Source organism: Staurois parvus, unplaced genomic scaffold (assembly GCF_062004578.1).
Source record: "Staurois parvus isolate SC_StPar_1 unplaced genomic scaffold, SC_StPar_1.0 ptg000191l, whole genome shotgun sequence".
Taxonomy (NCBI): Eukaryota; Metazoa; Chordata; class Amphibia; order Anura; family Ranidae; genus Staurois; species Staurois parvus.
The window spans coordinates 7,103,188-7,123,483 of NW_028317987.1; the positions used below are offsets into that span (position 1 = coordinate 7,103,188).

General features: G+C 49.1%; 2 protein-coding genes across 2 annotated transcripts in view; both read right to left on the reverse strand.

Annotated features, from left to right (window-relative positions):
• The window catches only part of LOC149461937 (uncharacterized), a 359,663-nt gene extending 340,199 nt beyond the window's left edge, over positions 1–19,464 (reverse strand). The window contains exons 1-3 of the mRNA XM_089677759.1: positions 19,302–19,464; positions 19,025–19,222; positions 18,776–18,917 (exon numbers count right to left, since the gene is read on the reverse strand). Coding sequence (XP_089533885.1) covers positions 18,776–18,917; positions 19,025–19,222; positions 19,302–19,457 — 496 coding nt within the window. The 5' untranslated portion in view covers positions 19,458–19,464. The remainder of the gene's footprint in view (positions 1–18,775; positions 18,918–19,024; positions 19,223–19,301) is intronic.
• LOC149461944 (uncharacterized) lies at positions 5,986–8,105 on the reverse strand. The gene has a single exon (XM_089677678.1). It carries the CDS (start codon positions 8,093–8,095, stop codon positions 7,031–7,033), a length of 1,065 nt encoding a protein of 354 aa, XP_089533804.1. The 5' UTR covers positions 8,096–8,105; the 3' UTR covers positions 5,986–7,030.
• Positions 19,465–20,296: the final 832 nt, after the last annotated feature.

Consider the following 20,296-nt stretch of genomic DNA (forward strand, 5'->3'; position numbering starts at 1 on the left):
CAGCAGCATGAGGAGTCGGTACGGGGGCCCATGGCAGATTACGGGCCTGGCAGCAGCAATGGGAGGCCATACAGCACCCTATGACAAAATGGAACCCACCAGCAGTGTGAGGAGACCTGAAAGTGGCACATGGCAGAGTGTGGCGATGGAGACAGCAGCAATGGGAGGCCGTACAGGGACCCATGACACACTCTGGACCTGGCAGCAGCATGAGGAGGCGGTACAGGGGCCCATGACAGATTACGGGCCTGGCAGCAGCAATGGGAGGCCATACAGCACCCTATGACAAAATGGAACCCACCAGCAGTGTGAGGAGACCTGAAAGTGGCACATGGCAGAGTGTGGCGATGGAGACAGCAGCAATGGGAGGCCGTACAGGGACCCATGACACACTCTGGACCTGGCAGCAGCATGAGGAGGCGGTAAAGGGGCCCATGACAGATTACGGGCCTGGCAGCAGCATGAGGAGTCGGTACGGGGGCCCATGGCAGATTACGGGCCTGGCAGCAGCAATGGGAGGCCATACAGCACCCTATGACAAAATGGAACCCACCAGCAGTGTGCGGAGACCTGAAAGTGGCACATGGCAGAGCGTGGCGATGGAGACAGCAGCAATGGGAGGCCGTACAGGGACCCATGACACACTCTGGACCTGGCAGCAGCATGAGGAGGCGGTACAGGGGCCCATGACAGATTACGGGCCTGGCAGCAGCATGAGGAGTCGGTACGGGGGCTCATGGCAGATTACGGGCCTGGCAGCAGCAATGGGAGGCCATACAGCACCCTATGACAAAATGGAACCCACCAGCAGTGTGAGGAGACCTGAAAGTGGCACATGGCAGAGTGTGGCGATGGAGACAGCAGCAATGGGAGGCCGTACAGGGACCCATGACACACTCTGGACCTGGTAGCAGCATGAGGAGGCGGTACAGGGGCCCATGACAGATTACGGGCCTGGCAGCAGCAATGGGATGCCATACAGCACCCTATGACAAAATGGAACCCACCAGCAGTGTGCGGAGACCTGAACGTGGCACATGGCAGAGTGTGGCGATGGAGACAGCAGCAATGGGAGGCCGTACAGGGACCCATGACACACTCTGGACCTGGCAGCAGCATGAGGAGTTGGTACGGGGGCCCATGGCAGATTACGGGCCTGGCAGCAGCAATGGGAGGCCATACAGCACCCTATGACAAAATGGAACCCACCAGCAGTGTGAGGAGACCTGAAAGTGGCACATGGCAGAGTGTGGCGATGGAGACAGCAGCAATGGGAGGCCGTACAGGGACCCATGACACACTCTGGACCTGGCAGCAGCATGAGGAGGCGGTACAGGGGCCCATGACAGATTACGGGCTTGGCAGCAGCATGAGGAGTCGGTACGAGGGCCCATGGCAGATTACAGGCCTGGCAGCAGCAATGGGAGGCCATACAGCACCCTATGACAAAATGGAACCCACCAGCAGTGTGCGGAGACCTGAAAGTGGCACATGGCAGAGTGTGGCGATGGAGACAGCAGCAATGGGAGGCCATACAGGGACCCATGACACACTCTGGACCTGGCAGCAGCATGAGGAGGCGGTACAGGGGCCCATGACAGATTACGGGCCTGGCAGCAGCATGAGGAGTCGGTACGGGGGCCCATGGCAGAGTACAGGCCTGGCAGCAGCAATGGGAGGCCATACAGCACCCTATGACAAAATGGAACCCACCAGCAGTGTGAGGAGACCTGAAAGTGGCACATGGCAGAGTGTGGCGATGGAGACAGCAGCAATGGGAGGCCGTACAGGGACCCATGACACACTCTGGACCTGGCAGCAGCATGAGGAGGCGGTACAGGGGCCCATGACAGATTACGGGCCTGGCAGCAGCATGAGGAGTCGGTACGGGGGCCCATGGCAGATTACGGGCCTGGCAGCAGCAATGGGAGGCCATACAGCACCCTATGACAAAATGGAACCCACCAGCAGTGTGCAGGTGCAGCACAGCGTGACACCGTTGTGCCCTGCACATGTGATATGCCGGTCGGGTAATGGGACTTGGCACGGGGGTGGCGGCTGAGGACACGGCGGAAGAAGAGGTGGTAGAGGCGGACATCTTTGCTGGACCAAGGACGTGCAAACGTGGAGGCAAAAGCGGCGTGACCTGTCCAAGTTGCTGGTGCGGCTGTGCCGGCACCACGTTCACCCAGTGGGCCCTAAATGACATGTACTGTCCCTGACCGTAGTTACAGCTCCACACGTCGGCACTGCCGTGCACTTTGGCAGAGACCGACATGCTCAAAGACTGGCCCACCATCTCTTCTACATGTGAATGCAGGGCTGGCACTGCCTTTTTGGCGAAGAAATGCCAGCTTGGCACTCTCCACCGCGGCTCGGCACAAGCCATCATTTCTCGGAAAGGTGCTGAGTCCACCACTTGGAAAGGGAGGGACTGCAGAACCAGCAACTTGGACAGGAGGACGTTCAGCTTCTGCACCGTCGGGTGCGTGCTCGCAAACTGTTGTCTCTTGGAAACGGATTCCAAGAAAGACTGCTGACGGAATCCGTGAAGAGGAGTAGCAGGAGAAGGAGCATCTGAACGAGCGGAAGATGCCAACGAGCGACAACTCCCCTCAGCAGAGGTGTTGGAGCCTTGACTGGCTGATAGAGGGCGATTGACGTCGGGTGACGGAGCAAGTAACGGAGCGGGGGCTGGGGCAGGCAGAACCGCCGTATCTTTATCACGGTTTTCCCAGGCCACCGAATGGCGACACTGCATATGCTGACGCAACGCTGTAGTCCCAACATGGGCCCCCTGGCCACGCTTGACTTTCTGGCCACATAGTCGACATACAGCTACGTTTACTTCCTCGGGCGGCTTGACGAAAAATTGCCACACCGCCGAGTAGGAAACTTTGCCCCCGCTACTCCTCACTGGCTGACTGCTACTTCCTCCGTGCACACCGGCACCACTACTGGCCGTGGTGGTAGGCTGCAGTGGAGCTGGTGCTCTACTCCGTGGCCGTTTGCCTCCACTGACACTGCTGCGACCCTGCTGCCTCCTGGGCAACCCACCGACTGTTTTGCTCGCTGCCAAGCTGGCACCCTCTTCTCCTGATGATGCGGAAGCAATAGCCTGATGACGACGAGGCTGCCAAGTGTGATCAGCCTCATCATCATCAATTAGGGTTTCCGCCTCACTACTAGCCCCCTCGGCTGCGTGTGGGTCAGGAGACAGACCTGTCTCTAGACCGGCTACCGAGCCACTCTCCTCGCCAGTACTTCTTCGCCTGGCTGCTGAAGAGGCGGATGTCTCCCCCGTTCCTGACCGCCCTCTGTTAGCTCTTCCTCACTGTACAGTGGGGCTGAGCCCACAGCATGCGATACTTCGCTTGGTGAGGGAACACCAAAGGACAGGGGCAGGTAGAGGACACGTGATTTCAGTGGGCTTGCTCCCGGGCCATGCCAACTAACGGTTGTGTCTGACGTACCCACCGACCGTTGGCTGTAGGTGTCAGAGGTGACCTGGGAAGAGTAAGACGACCGAGCCAACCAATCGATGACTGCAGGGTTGTCGGTGGAGACACGACCGCTGGATGACACCGGGAGCACTGGCCTCTGGCTGCGACTAGTGCTGCCTCGACCCCTTCCTCTGCTGCCACGTCTGCTCGCTCCTGAAACATTGCCTCCTCTGCCACTCCTCTGCGTGTTGTCTGACATACTCTTTAATTCTATAAGCACCCCAAAAATAACGTAACGATTCTGTGTCCCTGAGTAACAATTCTGTGTCCCTGAGTAACGATTCTGTGTCCCTGAGTAACGATTCTGTGTCCCTGTGTAACGATTCTGTGTCCCTCAGTAACGATTCTGTGTCCCTCAGTAACAATTCTGTGTCCCTGAGTAACGATTCTGTGTCCCTGAGTAACGATTCTGTGTCCCTGAGTAACGATTCTGTGTCCCTGAGTAACAATTCTGTGTCCCTGAGTAACGATTCTGTGTGCCTGAGTAATGATTCTGTGTCCCTGAGTAACAATTCTGTGTCCCTGAGTAACGATTCTGTGTCCCTCAGTAACGATTCTGTGTCCCTGAGTAACAATTCTGTGTCCCTGAGTAACAATTCTGTGTCCCTGAGTAACGATTCTGTGTCCCTCAGTAACGATTCTGTGTCCCTGAGTAACAATTCTCTGTCCCTGAGTAACAATTCTTTGTCTGTCCCTGAGTAACAATTCTGTGTCTGTCCCTGAGTAACAATTCTGTGTCTCTGAGTAACAATTCTGTGTCCCTGAGTAACGATTCTGTGTCCCTGAGTAACGATTCTGTGTCCCTGAGTAACGATTCTGTGTCTCCTGAGTAACGATTCTGTGTCCCTGAGTAACGATTCTGTGTCCCTGAGTAACGATTCTGTGTCCCTCAGTAACGATTCTGTGTCCCTGAGTAACAATTCTGTGTCCCTGAGTAACAATTCTGTGTCCCTGAGTAACAATTCTGTGTCTGTCCCTGAGTAACAATTCTGTGTCCCTGAGTAACAATTCTGTGTCTGTCCCTGAGTAACAATTCTGTGTCCCTGAGTAACGATTCTGTGTCCCTGAGTAACGATTCTGTGTCCCTGAGTAACGATTCTGTGTCCCTGAGTAACAATTCTGTGTCCCTGAGTAACGATTCTGTGTCCCTCAGTAACGATTCTGTGTCCCTGAGTAACGATTCTGTGTCCCTGAGTAACAATTCTGTGTCCCTGAGTAACAATTCTGTGTCCCTGAGTAACGATTCTGTGTCTGTCCCTGAGTAACGATTCTGTGTCCCTGAGTAACGATTCTGTGTCCCTGAGTAACGATTCTGTGTCCCTGAGTAACGATTCTGTGTCCCTGAGTAACAATTCTGTGTCTGTCCCTGAGTAACGATTCTGTGTCCCTGAGTAACAATTCTGTGTCCCTGAGTAACGATTCTGTGGCCCTAAAGTCTCTGTGGCCCTAACTCTGTCCCTTCATACAGACAGGTCTGTCTCTCTTGAATGACCGGAGGCTAATGGAGAATTCTAAGATGGCCGCGATTTATAGCTCCACCATTACACAGTGCTGGCTGGCTGGCTGCTGATTGGCTAATGCGATCACATGTCATGAATGAATGCATTATGGGTCAGCGCGCCTTGTCTGCGCGCCTTCCCAGAGATCCCCGCTCCGTCGCCACACATGTCGCCGCCATTTTTGGGAAAATTCGATTCGTGCATCCGAAGTTGGCTAATCTTCGGATTCGTCGCGAATCGAATATTTCCCAATCTTCGAAACGAATTCCACTTCGCCATGTTCGATCCGCTCATCTCTACTCCTGACCACTACACTCTGTACTCTGGGATGGAAATCACATACTCCTGACCACTACACTCTATATTCTGGGATGTAAATCACATACTCCTGACCACTACACTCTGTACTCTGGGATGGAAATCACATACTCCTGACCACTACACTCTGTACTCTGGGATGTAAATCACATACTCCTGACCACTACACTCTGCACTCTGGGATGGAAATCACACACTCCTGACCACTACACTCTGTACTCTGGGATGGAAATCACATACTCCTGACCACTACACTCTGTACTCTGGGATGGAAATCACATACTCCTGACCACTACACTCTGTACTCTGGGATGGAAATCACATACTCCTGACCACTACATTCTGTACTCTGGGATGTAAATCACATACTCCTGACCACTACACTCTGTGCTCTGGGATGTAAATCACATACTCCTGACCACTGCACTCTGGGATGGAAATCACATACTCCTGACCACTACACTCTGTACTCTGGGAGGTAAATCACATACTCCTGACCACTGCACGTTGTTTGCAGGGCTGTATGAAGTAGTCTCCTGACCCCTGCACTCTGGGCCATTATTCATGGTGAACCAGAAACTGGATGACCTGCAAAGGCTTGTAAAGTGTCTCCTGTGAGAAATGTTTGGCCCCCAAAGATCCCCATCATGGCCCCGACACACACATTTCATTTCACTCAATCAATTCTTTATTATAGTTTTACTTCTAACAAGATTGTAATCATAGAATCAGGAAATAACAAAGGAAGGAATCCGATTGGTCAGGGAGATCCCTTGTCTGGAATGTGGGGGCGGAGTCATTATTATTGGTGTACAATACAATACACAATGTGTTCCATTATTATAACAAAGTATAGTAGAAAAGATCCCAACATGTGACATGGCTGAATGAATGCTGGTCATATTAGTTCATCTATTCTCTAAGTGGGGCGGTATCTATTGGGCCAATCCCTTTTACAAACCACACATAATATTGCCCTTCAAAGTGAAAACAGAAACGATTTGCACAATATCAAAGAGTAGAAATATTTTCCGGTGGATCCCCTCTACCCAGACCCCATATGTAGACATAAAACAACAAGCTGTGTTCCGTCTCGTGCCGCACTCCTCCAACCACCCAAACCCACACAGAAGCCAAGGGAAATAATGAGAGGAAAGTTCCCCCCTAGTTTGGGGCGGAGTTCTCCTTCCCTCCTGTTGGGGGATGGGAGAAGGATGGACTGAAGACAGAGAGATGCTTCGGGGTCACCACTGTTCTGTAGAGCCTTGAAATGAAGGACATCAACTTCAGAAGTTCTTGTTGTCTGTGTAAAGTTCCCCGATAACGAGATCTGGGCTCTCCCGGCTTCTAGCTCTGTAACCCGCTATATCATTATCAGGAAACGCAACTCCGACACCCAAGAAGGGCTGAAGTTGTGTCCTTCATTTCCAGGATCTACTGACCACTCTGCACCCCGACATTTACTGCACTTCATCCATGTCTTTGGGGGCCTCTCATCTCCTTATCAACTGTTTCTTCCATGATGAAGATCAGCCATGGAGTATATCTGAGGTGTATATCAGGGGGTGCTTCTTCCCCACATGAGAGCTGGGATGTCCAGCAACATTCATCTAGAAGACATTTCCCGCACTCAAGGCACTAATACACCTCCAGGGTTGTGTGGGACCCCTGATGTACAGGAAGGCAGGACTTCAGTGAGGAACAATTCCCTCACTCAGGACAGGAAAGTGGCTTCTCCCCCATGTGAGATCTCTGATGTCTGGAAAGATGGGACTTCCGTGAAAAACATTTCCCACACACGGGACAGGAAAACGGCTTCTCTCCTGTGTGAAATCGCTGATGTGTGCAAAGATGTGACTTCTGTGAAAAACATTTCCCACACTCAGGACAGGAATATGGCTTATCCCCTGTGTGAGATCTTTGATGTGTGTAAAGACTGGACTTCTGTGAAAAACATTTCCCACACTCAGGACAGGAATATGGCTTCTCCCCTGTGTGAGATCTCTGATGTTTGTAAAGATCGGACTTAATTGAAAAACATTTCCCACACTCAGAACAGGAATATGGCTTCTCCCCTGTGTGAGATCTCTGATGTTTGCAAAGATCAAACTTCATTGAAAAACATTTCCCACACTCAGAACAGGAATACGGCTTCTCCCCTGTGTGAGATCTCTGATGTTTGTAAAGACTGGACTTCTTTGAAAAACATTTCCTACACTCAGGACAGGAATATGGCTTCTCCCCTGTGTGAGATCTTTGATGTGTGTAAAGACTGGACTTCTGAGAAAAACATTTCCCACACTCAGGACAGGAATATGGCTTCTCCCCTGTATGAGATCTCTGATGTTTGTAAAGATTGGACTTCATTGAAAAACATTTCCCACACTCAGGACAGGAATATGGCTTCTCCCCTTTGTGAGATCTCTGATGTTTGCAAAGATCGAACTTCAATGAAAAACCTTTCCCACACTCAGAAGAGGAATATGGCTTCTCCCCCGTGTGAGATCGCTGATGTTTATGAAGACTGGACCTATCTGAAAAACATTTCCCGCACATAGTACAGGAGAACCTCTTCCCTGTTGGAAGGCCGGCCCGGTCCCGCACAGTCTGAGGTTCCTCAGGATATGAGGAATCCGATGGTCCATCTACACTGGGTGGTGCCAGATGGACATTGGAGGGAGCCAGGTTTTCTCCTGGACTATACTGTGTGATGTCCTCATCTTCTACTTTCCAGTCTGGAGACAAAGTGAGACAATCCTCGGAGGTTTTCCTCATCTCCCGGCCATGGACTAAAATACAAAGACAAAGAGGATTACTAGACAGGAGCTGATTGGTTCCCCCAAACCAGGACTCCGTCCACATCAGGCAGCTTGGTCTCTGAGGAGCTTACAATTCCACCCTCAAGGGAACTAGGAAATGGCTCCTCTAATCTCCTACCAGGTCATTTCTTTATTCATGGACCTTAGTCAGAGAGTGAGGAAACAACCAGAACTGACTTTTATAGGAGGGACAGTGATGAGGGGATTATAGGATGAGGGTCCCCACCCCCTCTATCACTCATCGCCATCTTCCCAACACAAGAAGTACTGCACTTCCTTATTTAGTCCATGATTTAGTCATGAAGAACAGGGGGGCTGAGCCCCACCAGAGGTCAGAGAGTGAGGATGGGGGAGAACAACCAAGATGAAGACTGGACTGATACTGAAGACCACCATCATTGGGGTATTGGCTCCTCCCTCATTATCACTATCTGTTTAAGGGTCCAAAGTTGGAGGATGTTATCACATTATTATCACCATGTAAAAGTCTGTGCTCCAATCACATCATCCGATATAAAATGTCCAGCTGGTAGGAAATGGGGGAACAAAAGAGAATCCATATTATGTGTATATATAGAAGTGGGGGGAGGGGAGAGAGCAGAAGTCAGGAATATGGAATGGACAACATAGAATATATAGTGCTGGGGTCAGGAGTATGTAATGTACAACAGAGTATATAGTGCAGGGGTCAGGAGTATGTAATGTACAACATAGAGTATATAGTGCTGGGGTCAGGAGTATGTAATGTACAACATAGAGTATATAGTGCAGGGGTCAGGAGTATGTAATGTACAACATAGAGTATATAGTGCAGGGGTCAGGAGTATGTAATGTACAACACAGAGTATACAGTGCAGGGGTCAGGAGTATGTAATGTACAACAGAGTATATAGTGCAGGGGTTAGGAATATATAATGTACAACAGAGTATATAGTGCAGGGGTGTCTGTGGACGTGGTATACTTGGACAGAGGGGTGATTGATTTGAAGATAGGCTGCACAGGATGAGGGAGTCACCTCACCCCTCTGCCCCTTGTCACCTCCTCACATCTTGATGTGGCCTTTGAAGGCAGACCGTGCAGGATGGGGGGAAGTGACCGCTGCGATGGCCCTCACACCTCTAGGGCCGCATAGCCGAGGAGGGGTGACACACCGCTGAGAGATTCCAGAGTGGGGCCGCCAACCAGTCGATGCGCGCCCCCTGGCAGGTACAGTGTTGGCCCAAGACTTTTCTGTGCTCTGCGCCCACCAGGAGACAAAGGCCCGAGTCAAGGGGGCATGCCACTTTGCCCTGGCAAAGCGGCACTGGGCTGGACATTGCCGGGGCAACTGGGAAGCATCCTGGCTTTTGCCAGGCCAGTGCAGGAACCAGTTATATGTCTTCTATCTCCGCCACTGCTGGACTCGCAAGCCATTTGGAGGTCCGGGTGGGGACTGGACCTCCGAAGTCATTCCTGCTGAGCACTCTGCAGGAGACCCCCCCAAAGGTAAGGACTATTATCCACTGCCACTCTGCAGAATGCTCCAGGGTTGGGAGTACCCGCTGCCCCTCTGCTAAATACTCCAGGGTTGGGAGTATCCGCTTCCTCCCTGCTAATACTCCAGGACTGGGAGTACCCGCTGTTACTCTGCTAATTCTCTGGGCTAGAACTGCTTTGCTGTTGGCCCCACGATACTCTGCCTAATACTCTGGGGCCCGGATTACCCGCTCTGCTGTGTGCTGAGGAGTTTTGCCCTCCCTGCTGTCGCCTGCTGTGAGCCAGGACATCCCTGCCAGAACCATGAGTGTCTGCAAGCCGCCTACCTTCCTGGAAGCCACCTGCTGCAGAGTGCCTGCAAGCCACCTATCGTGAGTGTCCCTAGAAGCCATGAACTGCCCCCTATTGTGCGCTCAGACCGCCCTTGTCATGATCTGCCCCTATTGTGTGCTCAGACCACCCTTGTCATGATCTGCCCCTATTGTGTGCTCAGACCACCCTTGTCATGATCTGCCCCTATTGTGTGCTCAGACCACCCTTGTCATGATCTGCCCCTATTGTGTGCTCAGACTACCCTTGTCATGAACTTCCCCTATTGTATGGTCAGAACCCCCTTGCCATGAACTGACCCTATTGTGTGCTCAGACTGCCCTTGTCATGATCTGCCCCTATTGTGTGCTCAGAACCCCCTTGCCATGAACTGACCCTATTGTGTGCTCAGACTGCCCTTGTCATGATCTGCCCCTATTGTGTGCTCAGACCGCCCTTGTCATGAACTGCCCCTATTGTGTGCTCAGACCGTCCTTGTCATGAACTGCCCCTATTGTATGCTCAGACCACCCTTGTCATGAACTGCCCCTATTGTGTGCCCAGACCACCCTTGTCATGAACTGCCCCTATTGTGTGGTCAGACCACCCTTGTCATGAACCGCCCCTATTGTGTGCTCAGACCGCCCTTGTCATGAACTGCCCCTATTGTGTGCTCAGACCGCCCTTGTCATGAACTGACCCTATTGTGTGCTCAGACCGCCCTTGTCATGAACTGCCCCTATTGTGTGCTCAGACCGCCCTTGTCATGAACTGCCCCTATTGTGTGCTCAGACCACCCTTGTCATGAACCGCCCCTATTGTGTGCTCAGACTACCCTTGTCATGAACTGCCCCTATTGTGTGCTCAGACCGCCCTTGTCATGAACTGCCCCTATTGTGTGCTCAGACCGCCCTTGTCATGAACTGCCCCTATTGTGTGCTCAGACCGCCCTTGTCATGAACTGCCCCTATTGTGTGCTCAGACCGCCCTTGTCATGAACTGCCCCTATTGTGTGCTCAGACCGCCCTTGTCATGAACTGCCCCTATTGTGTGCTCAGACTACCCTTGCTTGAACTGCCCCTATTGTGTGCTCAGACTACCCTTGCTTGAACTGCCCCATTGCGTGCCTGGATTATAGCTACCTGGACTGTCCCCCTGAGTTCTTGAGCCATCGCTACCCAAATCAAGCCCCACAGCCAAAGTCCTGCTGAGTCCCTGTGAGACTGATGTTGTCCCTAGAGAGCTGTGCTGAGGGCTGTGCTGAGGTCAGACCCCACAGCCAAGGTCCCACTGAGTCCCCGTTAGCCTTCTTACCATGAGTGTCTCTACAAGCCGCATGTTGCGGAGTGCCTTGAACTGCCCTGATTGAATGCCTTCCATAGTTCAATAAAGCTTTGTATGTTTACCACTGTGGACGTGGTATACTTGGACAGAGGGGTGGGTGTGGACATGGTATGCTTGAACAGAGGGGTAGCAGTGGATGTGCTGTACTTGGACAGAGGGGTGGCGGTGGACGTGGTATACTTGGACAGAGGGGTGGGTGTGGACATGGTATGCTTGGACAGAGGGGTGGCGGTGGACGTGGTATACTTGGAGAGAGGGGTAGCGGTGGATGTGGTATACTTGGACAGAGGGGTGGCGGTGGACGTGGTATACTTGGACAGAGGGGTGGCGGTGGACGTGGTGTACTTGGACAGAGGGGTGGCGGTGGACGTGGTATACTTGGACAGAGGGGTGGGTGTGGACATGGTATGCTTGGACAGAGGGGTAGCGGTGGATGTGGTATACTTGGACAGAGGGGTAGCGGTGGATGTGGTATACTTGGACAGAGGGGTAGCGGTGGATGTGGTATACTTGGACAGAGGGGTGGCGGTGGACGTGGTATACTTGGACAGAGGGGTGGCGGTGGACGTGGTATACTTGGACAGAGGGGTGGCGGGGGACGTGGTATACTTGGACAGAGGGGTGGCGGGGGACGTGGTATACTTGGACAGAGGGGTGGCGGTGGACGTGGTGTACTTGGACAGAAGGATGGCGGTGGACGTGGTATACTTGGACAGAGGGGTGGCGGTGGACGTGGTATACGTGGACAGAGGGGTGGCGGTGGACGTGGTATACTTGGACAGAGGGGTGGCGGTGGACGTGGTACACTTGGACAGAGGGGTGGCGGTGGACGTGGTACACTTGGACAGAGGGGTGGCGGTGGACGTGGTACACTTGGACAGAGGGGTGGTGGTGGACGTGGTATACTTGGACACAGTTCCCCACACACGGCTAATGTGTAAGGTAAAGTCTATGGGCTGGAAAAATCAGAATGTAAATGGATAGAAAACTGGCTAAAAGATCGTATTCAGAGAGTAGTGGTTAATGATTCATACACTGAATGGTCTAGGGGTGTCAGTGGTGTACCCCAAGGTTCAATGTTATTAGTGGGGTACACCAAGGTTCAGTGTTATTAGTGGGGTACCCCAAGGATCAGTGTTATTAGTGGTGTACCCCAAGGTTCAGTGTTAGTGGGGTACCCCAAGGTTCAGTGTTGTTAGTGGGGTATCCCAAGGTTCAGTGTTGTTAGTGGGGTATGTAGCAGATGAGCATACAGAGATGGACGCGGTCATCCATCTTGCTTAGGATCCTCCATCTTGTATCATTTCTATTCCCAAGTCAGCTTCCCTCCAATTCCCCCCCCCCCTCTCAGGAATGTGGTGTGTATGATGCCAGAGATCACAGGCACAGTGGGAGAGTTCCAGGGTTATAAATCCCATCCTAGCTGGTGCCTGGATGTCTGTTAGCTTCTCAATGTGAGATATTGTAAAACCATAAACCAGTCCTTCACTGAGCTTCAAAGACTTTCCAGCTAGCTATAAAACGGACTCACATTTATAAATCCCCTTTTCCATATAATTTTATATCTGGAGATATGAAAGACTTACATGAAAACCAGGAATATATTCAGATCGGTCACTTCAATACAAGTTGTCTGATACCTTGCACCCCCTAGTTGGAATCTACAGGAGAGCAGAAAACGATATCTCCTTAACCGTCCCAAGCAGGTATGTCATATTTCATATCTAAACGTTCAGCAGATCATTCTGCATATTAATCTACTAGTGGCTAGGCTGCTACATGCACCGAGGGTAAATTATTGATCATGATATTAATTGGGAGGGATTTTGGTTCTAGCTTGGGTCTCCGCCTGCAACACCCTCCCCAAATGAGGCGATTGGTTCTCTGCTTCAAGGAGACACCCTGCTGAGTTCCTAGAAAGGATGTTATGCTTGGAGCACAAAATTAAGTTGAGTAGGTCGGGTTGAAGTTGAAGAATCCTCCCTTTTAACATCGGAACTAACTTTGGGAGATAAGGCACCCTTTTGGCTCAGGACCTTAAATCTGCGTAACCCAGGACTTTTGGCAAGTACTCTACCTCCCTAAACTTCTTTCTGTTATCTCTTTGCTGTGTTATTGCTCTCTGTATTTATATATATATAAACCTCTATATATCTCTGTCTGCAGTGACCGTGGTATATAGACGATTATCCAATCATCATAGTGTTATAACTGATATTGCCGAGTTTCCTCTTTCTCTGTACAAAAGGAGGTGGTGGCAGTGTGAAGGGTTAATTGTGTAATTAACCTAACCCAGTAACAATCACTCTTTAGGCTGCAGGTACACAGATTGTGGTCCATTAGCTGGAAAATCTTTGTGCAGGGAGCAGCTGGGCGTGGCATTGTTATGCACGTGACAGCGCGGAATTAGATTGGCCAGTCCTTCGGTCACAAGTTTGATGAGAAGGGCTGGGGTCTGACGCCGCGATTGTTACAGGGTACTCCAAGGTTAGAAGGGGGACTCCAAGGTTCAGTGTTAGTGGGGTACCCTGAGGTTCAATATTATTACTGGGGTACCCCAAGGTTCAGTGTTATTAGTGGGGTACCCCAAGGTTCAGTGTTATTAGTGGGGTACCCCAAGGCTCATTCCTAACCTCGGAAACCACTAAGCAACTTATTCCCTCCCTTGTTATATCTCGCCTTGACTATTGTAACTCCCTCCTCATTGGCCGACCTCATCGCAGGCTATCCCCTCTTCAGTCTATCATGAATGCTTCTGCCAGACTCATCCACCTTACTAACTCTCTGCCAATCCCTCCACTGGCCTCCATTCAGTGTCCTCCACTCCTCTCTTCCAATCCCTCTACTGGCCTCCATTCAGTGTCCTCCACCCCTCTCTGCCAATCCCTCCACTGGCCTCCATTCAGTGTCCTCCTCTGTCCTGACATTTGGGGGGATATCTGTACTGTTCTGACATTTGGGGGGATATCTGTACTGTTCTGACATTCGGGGGGATATCTGTCCTGACATTTGGGGGATATCTGTACTGTTCTGACATTCGGGGGGATATCTGTCCTGACATAGGGGGATATCTGTACCGTCCTGACATTTGGGGGATATCTGTACCGTCCTGACATTTGGGGGATATCTGTACCGTCCTGACATTTGGGGGATATCTGTACCGTCCTGACATTTGGGGGATATCTGTACCGTCCTGACATTTGGGGGATATCTGTACCGTTCTGACATTTGGGGGATATCTGTACCGTTCTGACATTTGGGGGATATCTGTACTGTTCTCACATTCTTGGATCTGAAGAAATGAGATTGGCTGTCAGTACTTCAGGATTGATCAATATTCAGATATCTCCCAGAGTTTGTGAACTCTATAACTTTCCTACAGACTAAATCATAAATACTAATTTGGGTTATTTTCACCAAAGACATGTAGCAGAATACATCTCGGCCTAAATTTATGAAGAACAATTATTTATTTGCAAATGTTTATAACAGAAACAAAGAAAAACACTTTTTTTCCCCAGAATTTTTGGTCTTTTTTTGTTAATTTAGCAAAAAATAAAAACCCCAGCGGTGATTAAATACCGCCAAAAGAAATCTCTAGTTGTGTGAAGAAAATGATAAAATTTTAGTTTGGGTACAATGTTGTATGACCGCGCAATTGTCATTCAAAATGTGAGAGCGCTGAAACCTGAAAATTGGCCTGGGCAGGAAGGGGGTAAAAGTGCCTGGTATGGAAGGGGTTAGAGGGGTACCCCAAGGTTCAGTGTTATTAATGGGGTACCCCAAGGTTCAGTGTTATTAGTGGTGTACCCCAAGGTTCAGTGTTATTAGTGGGGGACCCCAAAGTTCAGTGTTATTAGTGGGGGACCCCAAGGTTCAGTGTTATTAGTGGGGGACCTCAAGACTCAGTGTTATTAGTGGGGTATCCCAAGGTTCAGTGTAATTAGTGGTGTACCCCAAGGTTTAGTGTTATTAGCGGTGTACCCCAAGGTTCAGTGTCGATAGTAGGGTACCCCAAGGTTCAGTGTTATTAGTGGGGTACCCCAAGGTTCAGTGTTATTAGTGGGGTACCCCAAGGTTCAGTGTTGGGACCCTTACTTATTAATATATATATAAACAATATGGGGTGTGAGATTATAAATCCCATTCCAGTCTTTGCAGATGACACCAAGCTGTGCCGGGGAATAACGTCCTTACAGGATGTCTCCAACTTACAAGCCGACCTCAATGCTCTGTGTAATTGGGGGGCTATGGGGCCAATGAGGGCTAATGGTGATAAATGTAAGGTTCTGCACTGGGGGGGGCTAAGAATACACATGCATCATACATACTAGGGGGGTACAACTGGGGGGTCAATGGTGGTGAAAAATCTGGAAGGAAATGTTGGAGAAGTATCAGGGGGGCAATGGTGGAGAAGGATCGGGGGGGGGGTAAAGGGTGGAAAATGATTTGGGGAGTCAATGGTGGATACAGATCTGGTGGGGTCAATGGTAGAGAAGGATCTGGGGGGGTCAATGGTAGAGAAGGATCTGGGGGGGATCAATGGTAGAGAAGTAACTGGGGGGGATCAATGGTAGAGAAGGATCTGGGGGGGATCAATGGTAGAGAAGGATCAGGGGGGGTCAAAGGAGAAAAATCTGGGGGGGATCAATGGTGGAGAAGAATCTGGGGGCAATTGAGGAGAAGGATCTGGAGGGGTAGGGGGGGTAAATGTTGGAGAAGGATTTGGGGGGTCAATGGTGAAGGATCTGGGGGTTCTAGTAGATCACAAGCTTAATAATGGCAGCAATGAAAAGCTGCGGGTTCTAAAGCGAGAAAAATCCTCTCTTGTATTAGGAGAGGTATAGACTCCAGAGAAATATCCCCCCCCTATACAAATCATTAGTAAGACCTCATCTGGAATATGCAGTTCAGTTTTGGCCTCCAATTCACAAAAAGAACATTGGGGAACTGGAGGAAGAACAGAGAAGGGCAACCAAACTGATACGAGGCATGGAGGAGCTCAGCTATGAGGAGAGATTAGAGGAACTGAATGTATTCTCTACTGAGAAGAGGAGATTAACGGGGGGATATGATCACCATGTATAATACATAAGGGGGGGATATGATCTCCATGTATAATACATAAGGGGGGGATATGATCTCCATGTATAATACATAAGGGGGGGATATGATCTCCATGTATAATACATAAGGGGGGGTATGATCTCCATGTATAATACATAAGGGGGGGATATGATCTCCATGCATAATACATAAGGGGGGATATGATTTCCATGCATAATACATAAGGGGGGATATGATCTCCATGCATAATACATAAGGGGGGATATGATCACCATGTATAATACATAAGGGGGGATATGATCTCCATGTATAATACATAAGGGGGGATATGATCACCATGTAATACATAAGGGGGGATATGATCACCATGTATAATACATAAGGGGGGATATGATCTCCATGTATAATACATAAGGGGGGATATGATCTCCATGTATAATACATAAGGGGGATATGATCTCCATGTATAATACATAAGGGGGGGATATGATCTCCATGTATAATACATAAGGGGGGATATGATCTCCATGTAGAATACATAAAGGGGGATATGATCTCCATGTATAATACATAAGGGGGGATATGATCTCCATGTATAATACATAAGGGGGGATATGATCTCCATGTATAATACATAAGGGGGATATGATCTCCATGTATAATACATAAGGGGGATATGATCTCCATGTATAATACATAAGGGGGGATATGATCTCCATGTATAATACATAAGGGGGGATATGATCTCCATGTATAATACATAAGGGGGATATGATCTCCATGTATAATACATAAGGGGGATATGATCACCATGTATAATACATAAGGGGGGATATGATCTCCATGTATAATACATAAGGGGGATATGATCTCCATGTATAATACATAAGGGGGGATATTATTTCCATGAATATCATATAAGGGGGGATATGATCTCCATGTATAATACATAAGGGGGGATATGATCTCCATGTATAATACATAAGGGGGGATATGATCTCCATGTATAATACATAAGGGGGGATATGATCTCCATGTATAATACATAAGGGGGCATATGATCACCATGTATAATACATAAGGGGGGGGGGATACGATCACCATGTATAATACATAAGGGGGGGATATGATCTCCATGTATAATACATAAGGGGGGATATGATCTCCATGTATAATACATAAGGGGGGATATGATCTCCATGTATAATACATAAGGGGGGGATATGATCACCATGTATAATACATAAGGGGGATATGATCTCCATGTATAATACATAAGGGGGGATATGATCTCCATGTATAATACATAAGGGGGGATATGATCTCCATGTATAATACATAAGGGGGATATGATCTCCATGTATAATACATAAGGGGGGATATTATTTCCATGAATATCATATAAGGGGGGATATGATCTCCATGTATAATACATAAGGGGGGATATGATCTCCATGTATAATACATAAGGGGGGATATGATCACCATGTATAATACATAAGGGGGGGGGGATACGATCACCATGTATAATACATAAGGGGGGGATATGATCTCCATGTATAATACATAAGGGGGGATATGATCTCCATGTATAATACATAAGGGGGGATATGATCTCCATGTATAATACATAAGGGGGGGATATGATCACCATGTATAATACATAAGGGGGATATGATCTCCATGTATAATACATAAGGGGGGATATGATCTCCATGTATAATACATAAGGGGGGATTGCTGTAGGAAAGTCCTGGATTCTTTCTTGGATACACAGAATATAACTGGATATAACATTTATAGGGAAAGTTGATCCAGGGAATATCCGATTGCCTCTCGGGGGGTCAGGAAGGAATTTTTTCCCCTGCAGGAGCAGATTGGATCGTGCTTTGCTGGGTTTTTGCCTTCTGGTGGATCAGCTGTGGGTGTCGGATTATAACTTTTATTTTTATTGGTACAACTAGATGGAATGTCTTTTTTCAGCCAGACTAACTATGTAACTATGTAGGTCCCACACCGCTGCCTCCCATCTCCTGAGACTGCACTCAGTGACTTGGGTCTGAGACACTACAGACATATCCCTCCACCCGGCACAGCCAGCAGATAACAGAGAAGGTCCCCTGGAAGAGTCAGGCACAAGGCAGGAGACCCCAGTCACATGTCCTGGGTGCCTACATTATGCAATGCTTAGAGTAAAAATCCACATTTTGCTGCCAGCTGAACCCCAGAACCTCCATAAATCCAGTCTAGAGACATAAATTGTGTCTGCAGCACAGAGAAGGAAGATTATCCGAGAGAAATCCAGGAATACAGGACGGGGAACACAGCTCAGGAAAGTGACCAGGGGATTACAGGCTGATATCACCCAGTCCCCGCCCTACTCTGGACCAATCAGTGAGCAGTATGGGTGGAGGAATGGATTTAGTGTTCATGACCCACCTGTGCTGATCTCTGTAGGAGTGTCCTCCTCTATAAATGACCCCGTTATTCCATCCTCCTCCATAGACTGCTGATCATCCCTCACATACGCCTCTTCTTCTTCTGCTTTCACCTCAAATTCTATATCGATTGGATCTCCACTCTAAATCAAGAAAATGAGAGAGAATATCATCTGTAAAATATAAGGTCACATAAAAATCCACACATTGTCTCTATGAATCCATGTTCTAGATGATCCATCCCACCAACCTTGTAATGATGAGGGATGGTGTGACATTCCTGTGGGGAATCCAGAGGACGGGGACATCTCTCTGGTGGGTTCCTGGTATTAGGTGGCTCCATCATATCCTTGTGTCCTTCTGAAAACTCCTCCATCACTCCATACTCCTCATCCTCCTCTTTATACTCTTCTTTAACATCAATATTAACATCCCCGAGGATTCCACTCTGAAAGATATAATAAAACATTCATTGTAACAAACATGCTGTGTATAAATCACAACTACCAATAATTGTCATCATCTACCTGATGATGGTGAGGGATGGTGTGACCTTCCTGTGTGGAATCCCGGGAATACAGAGGACGGGGACATCTCTCTGGTGGGTTCCTGTAGCTGGATGACTCCACCATGGTGTCCTGGTACAGATCTTTGTGTTCTCTTAGAAGCTCTGACACCTCCATCCCCCCATCCTCATCCTCCTCCTCTTTTATCTCTTCTTTAACCTCAACTTTAGGATCTCTCAGGTTTCCACTCTGAATATATAATAAAAATGACATCAATGGTAACAATGCAGATAATGTACAGATCCTAATGATACTATCAGTGATTGTTCCTCATCTACCTGATGATGGTGAGGGATGGTGTGACCTTCCTGTGTGGAATCCCAGGAATACAGAGGACGGGGACATCTCTCTGGTGGGTTCCCATGACTGGATCCATCTGTAGGAAACACACACACTGACTGAATCCATTGTTTCTATGTGTTTATCAGATGATGGGGGATCTAGGTGGATCCTCCGTACTGCTCTCTCCTTTACAATAAAGTCTCCTCTTACCCGGTGATGTGAGGGGCGGCTGATTGTCCATCATGACGTCCTTGTAGAGATCCTTGTGTCCTTCTAAATACTCCCACTCCTCCATGGAGAAATAGACAGTGACACCCTGACACCTTATAGGAACCTGACACACACAATGATACAGTCACCATCCAGACACATCCCTTGTCTGTTACTGGAGAATGTCCCAGAATTCCCGGCACCGCTCACCTCTCCTGTCAGCAGCTCAGTGATCTCTCTGGTGACTTCTAGAATCTTCTTCTTCTTTCTCTCTTCTATCAGGGAGGGAGGTGGAGGCAATGTGATGTCATATGATCTCCAGACTTCACAGGAGGAAAACTCTACATCTGAACACAAAGAGTCACATCAAATGATATTCCCAGAATCCTCCTCACCTCTCCAGTCAGGTCTCCATTTTATTAAAGCCCCACTTCAGGCTGAGGTATAATTCCCCCCCACAGGAC

What these genes read in the sequence shown, in the direction of transcription:
- LOC149461944 (XM_089677678.1), bottom strand. Translation starts at nt 8,095, where the DNA reads ATGAGGAAAACCTCCGAGGATTGTCTCACTTTGTCTCCAGACTGGAAA.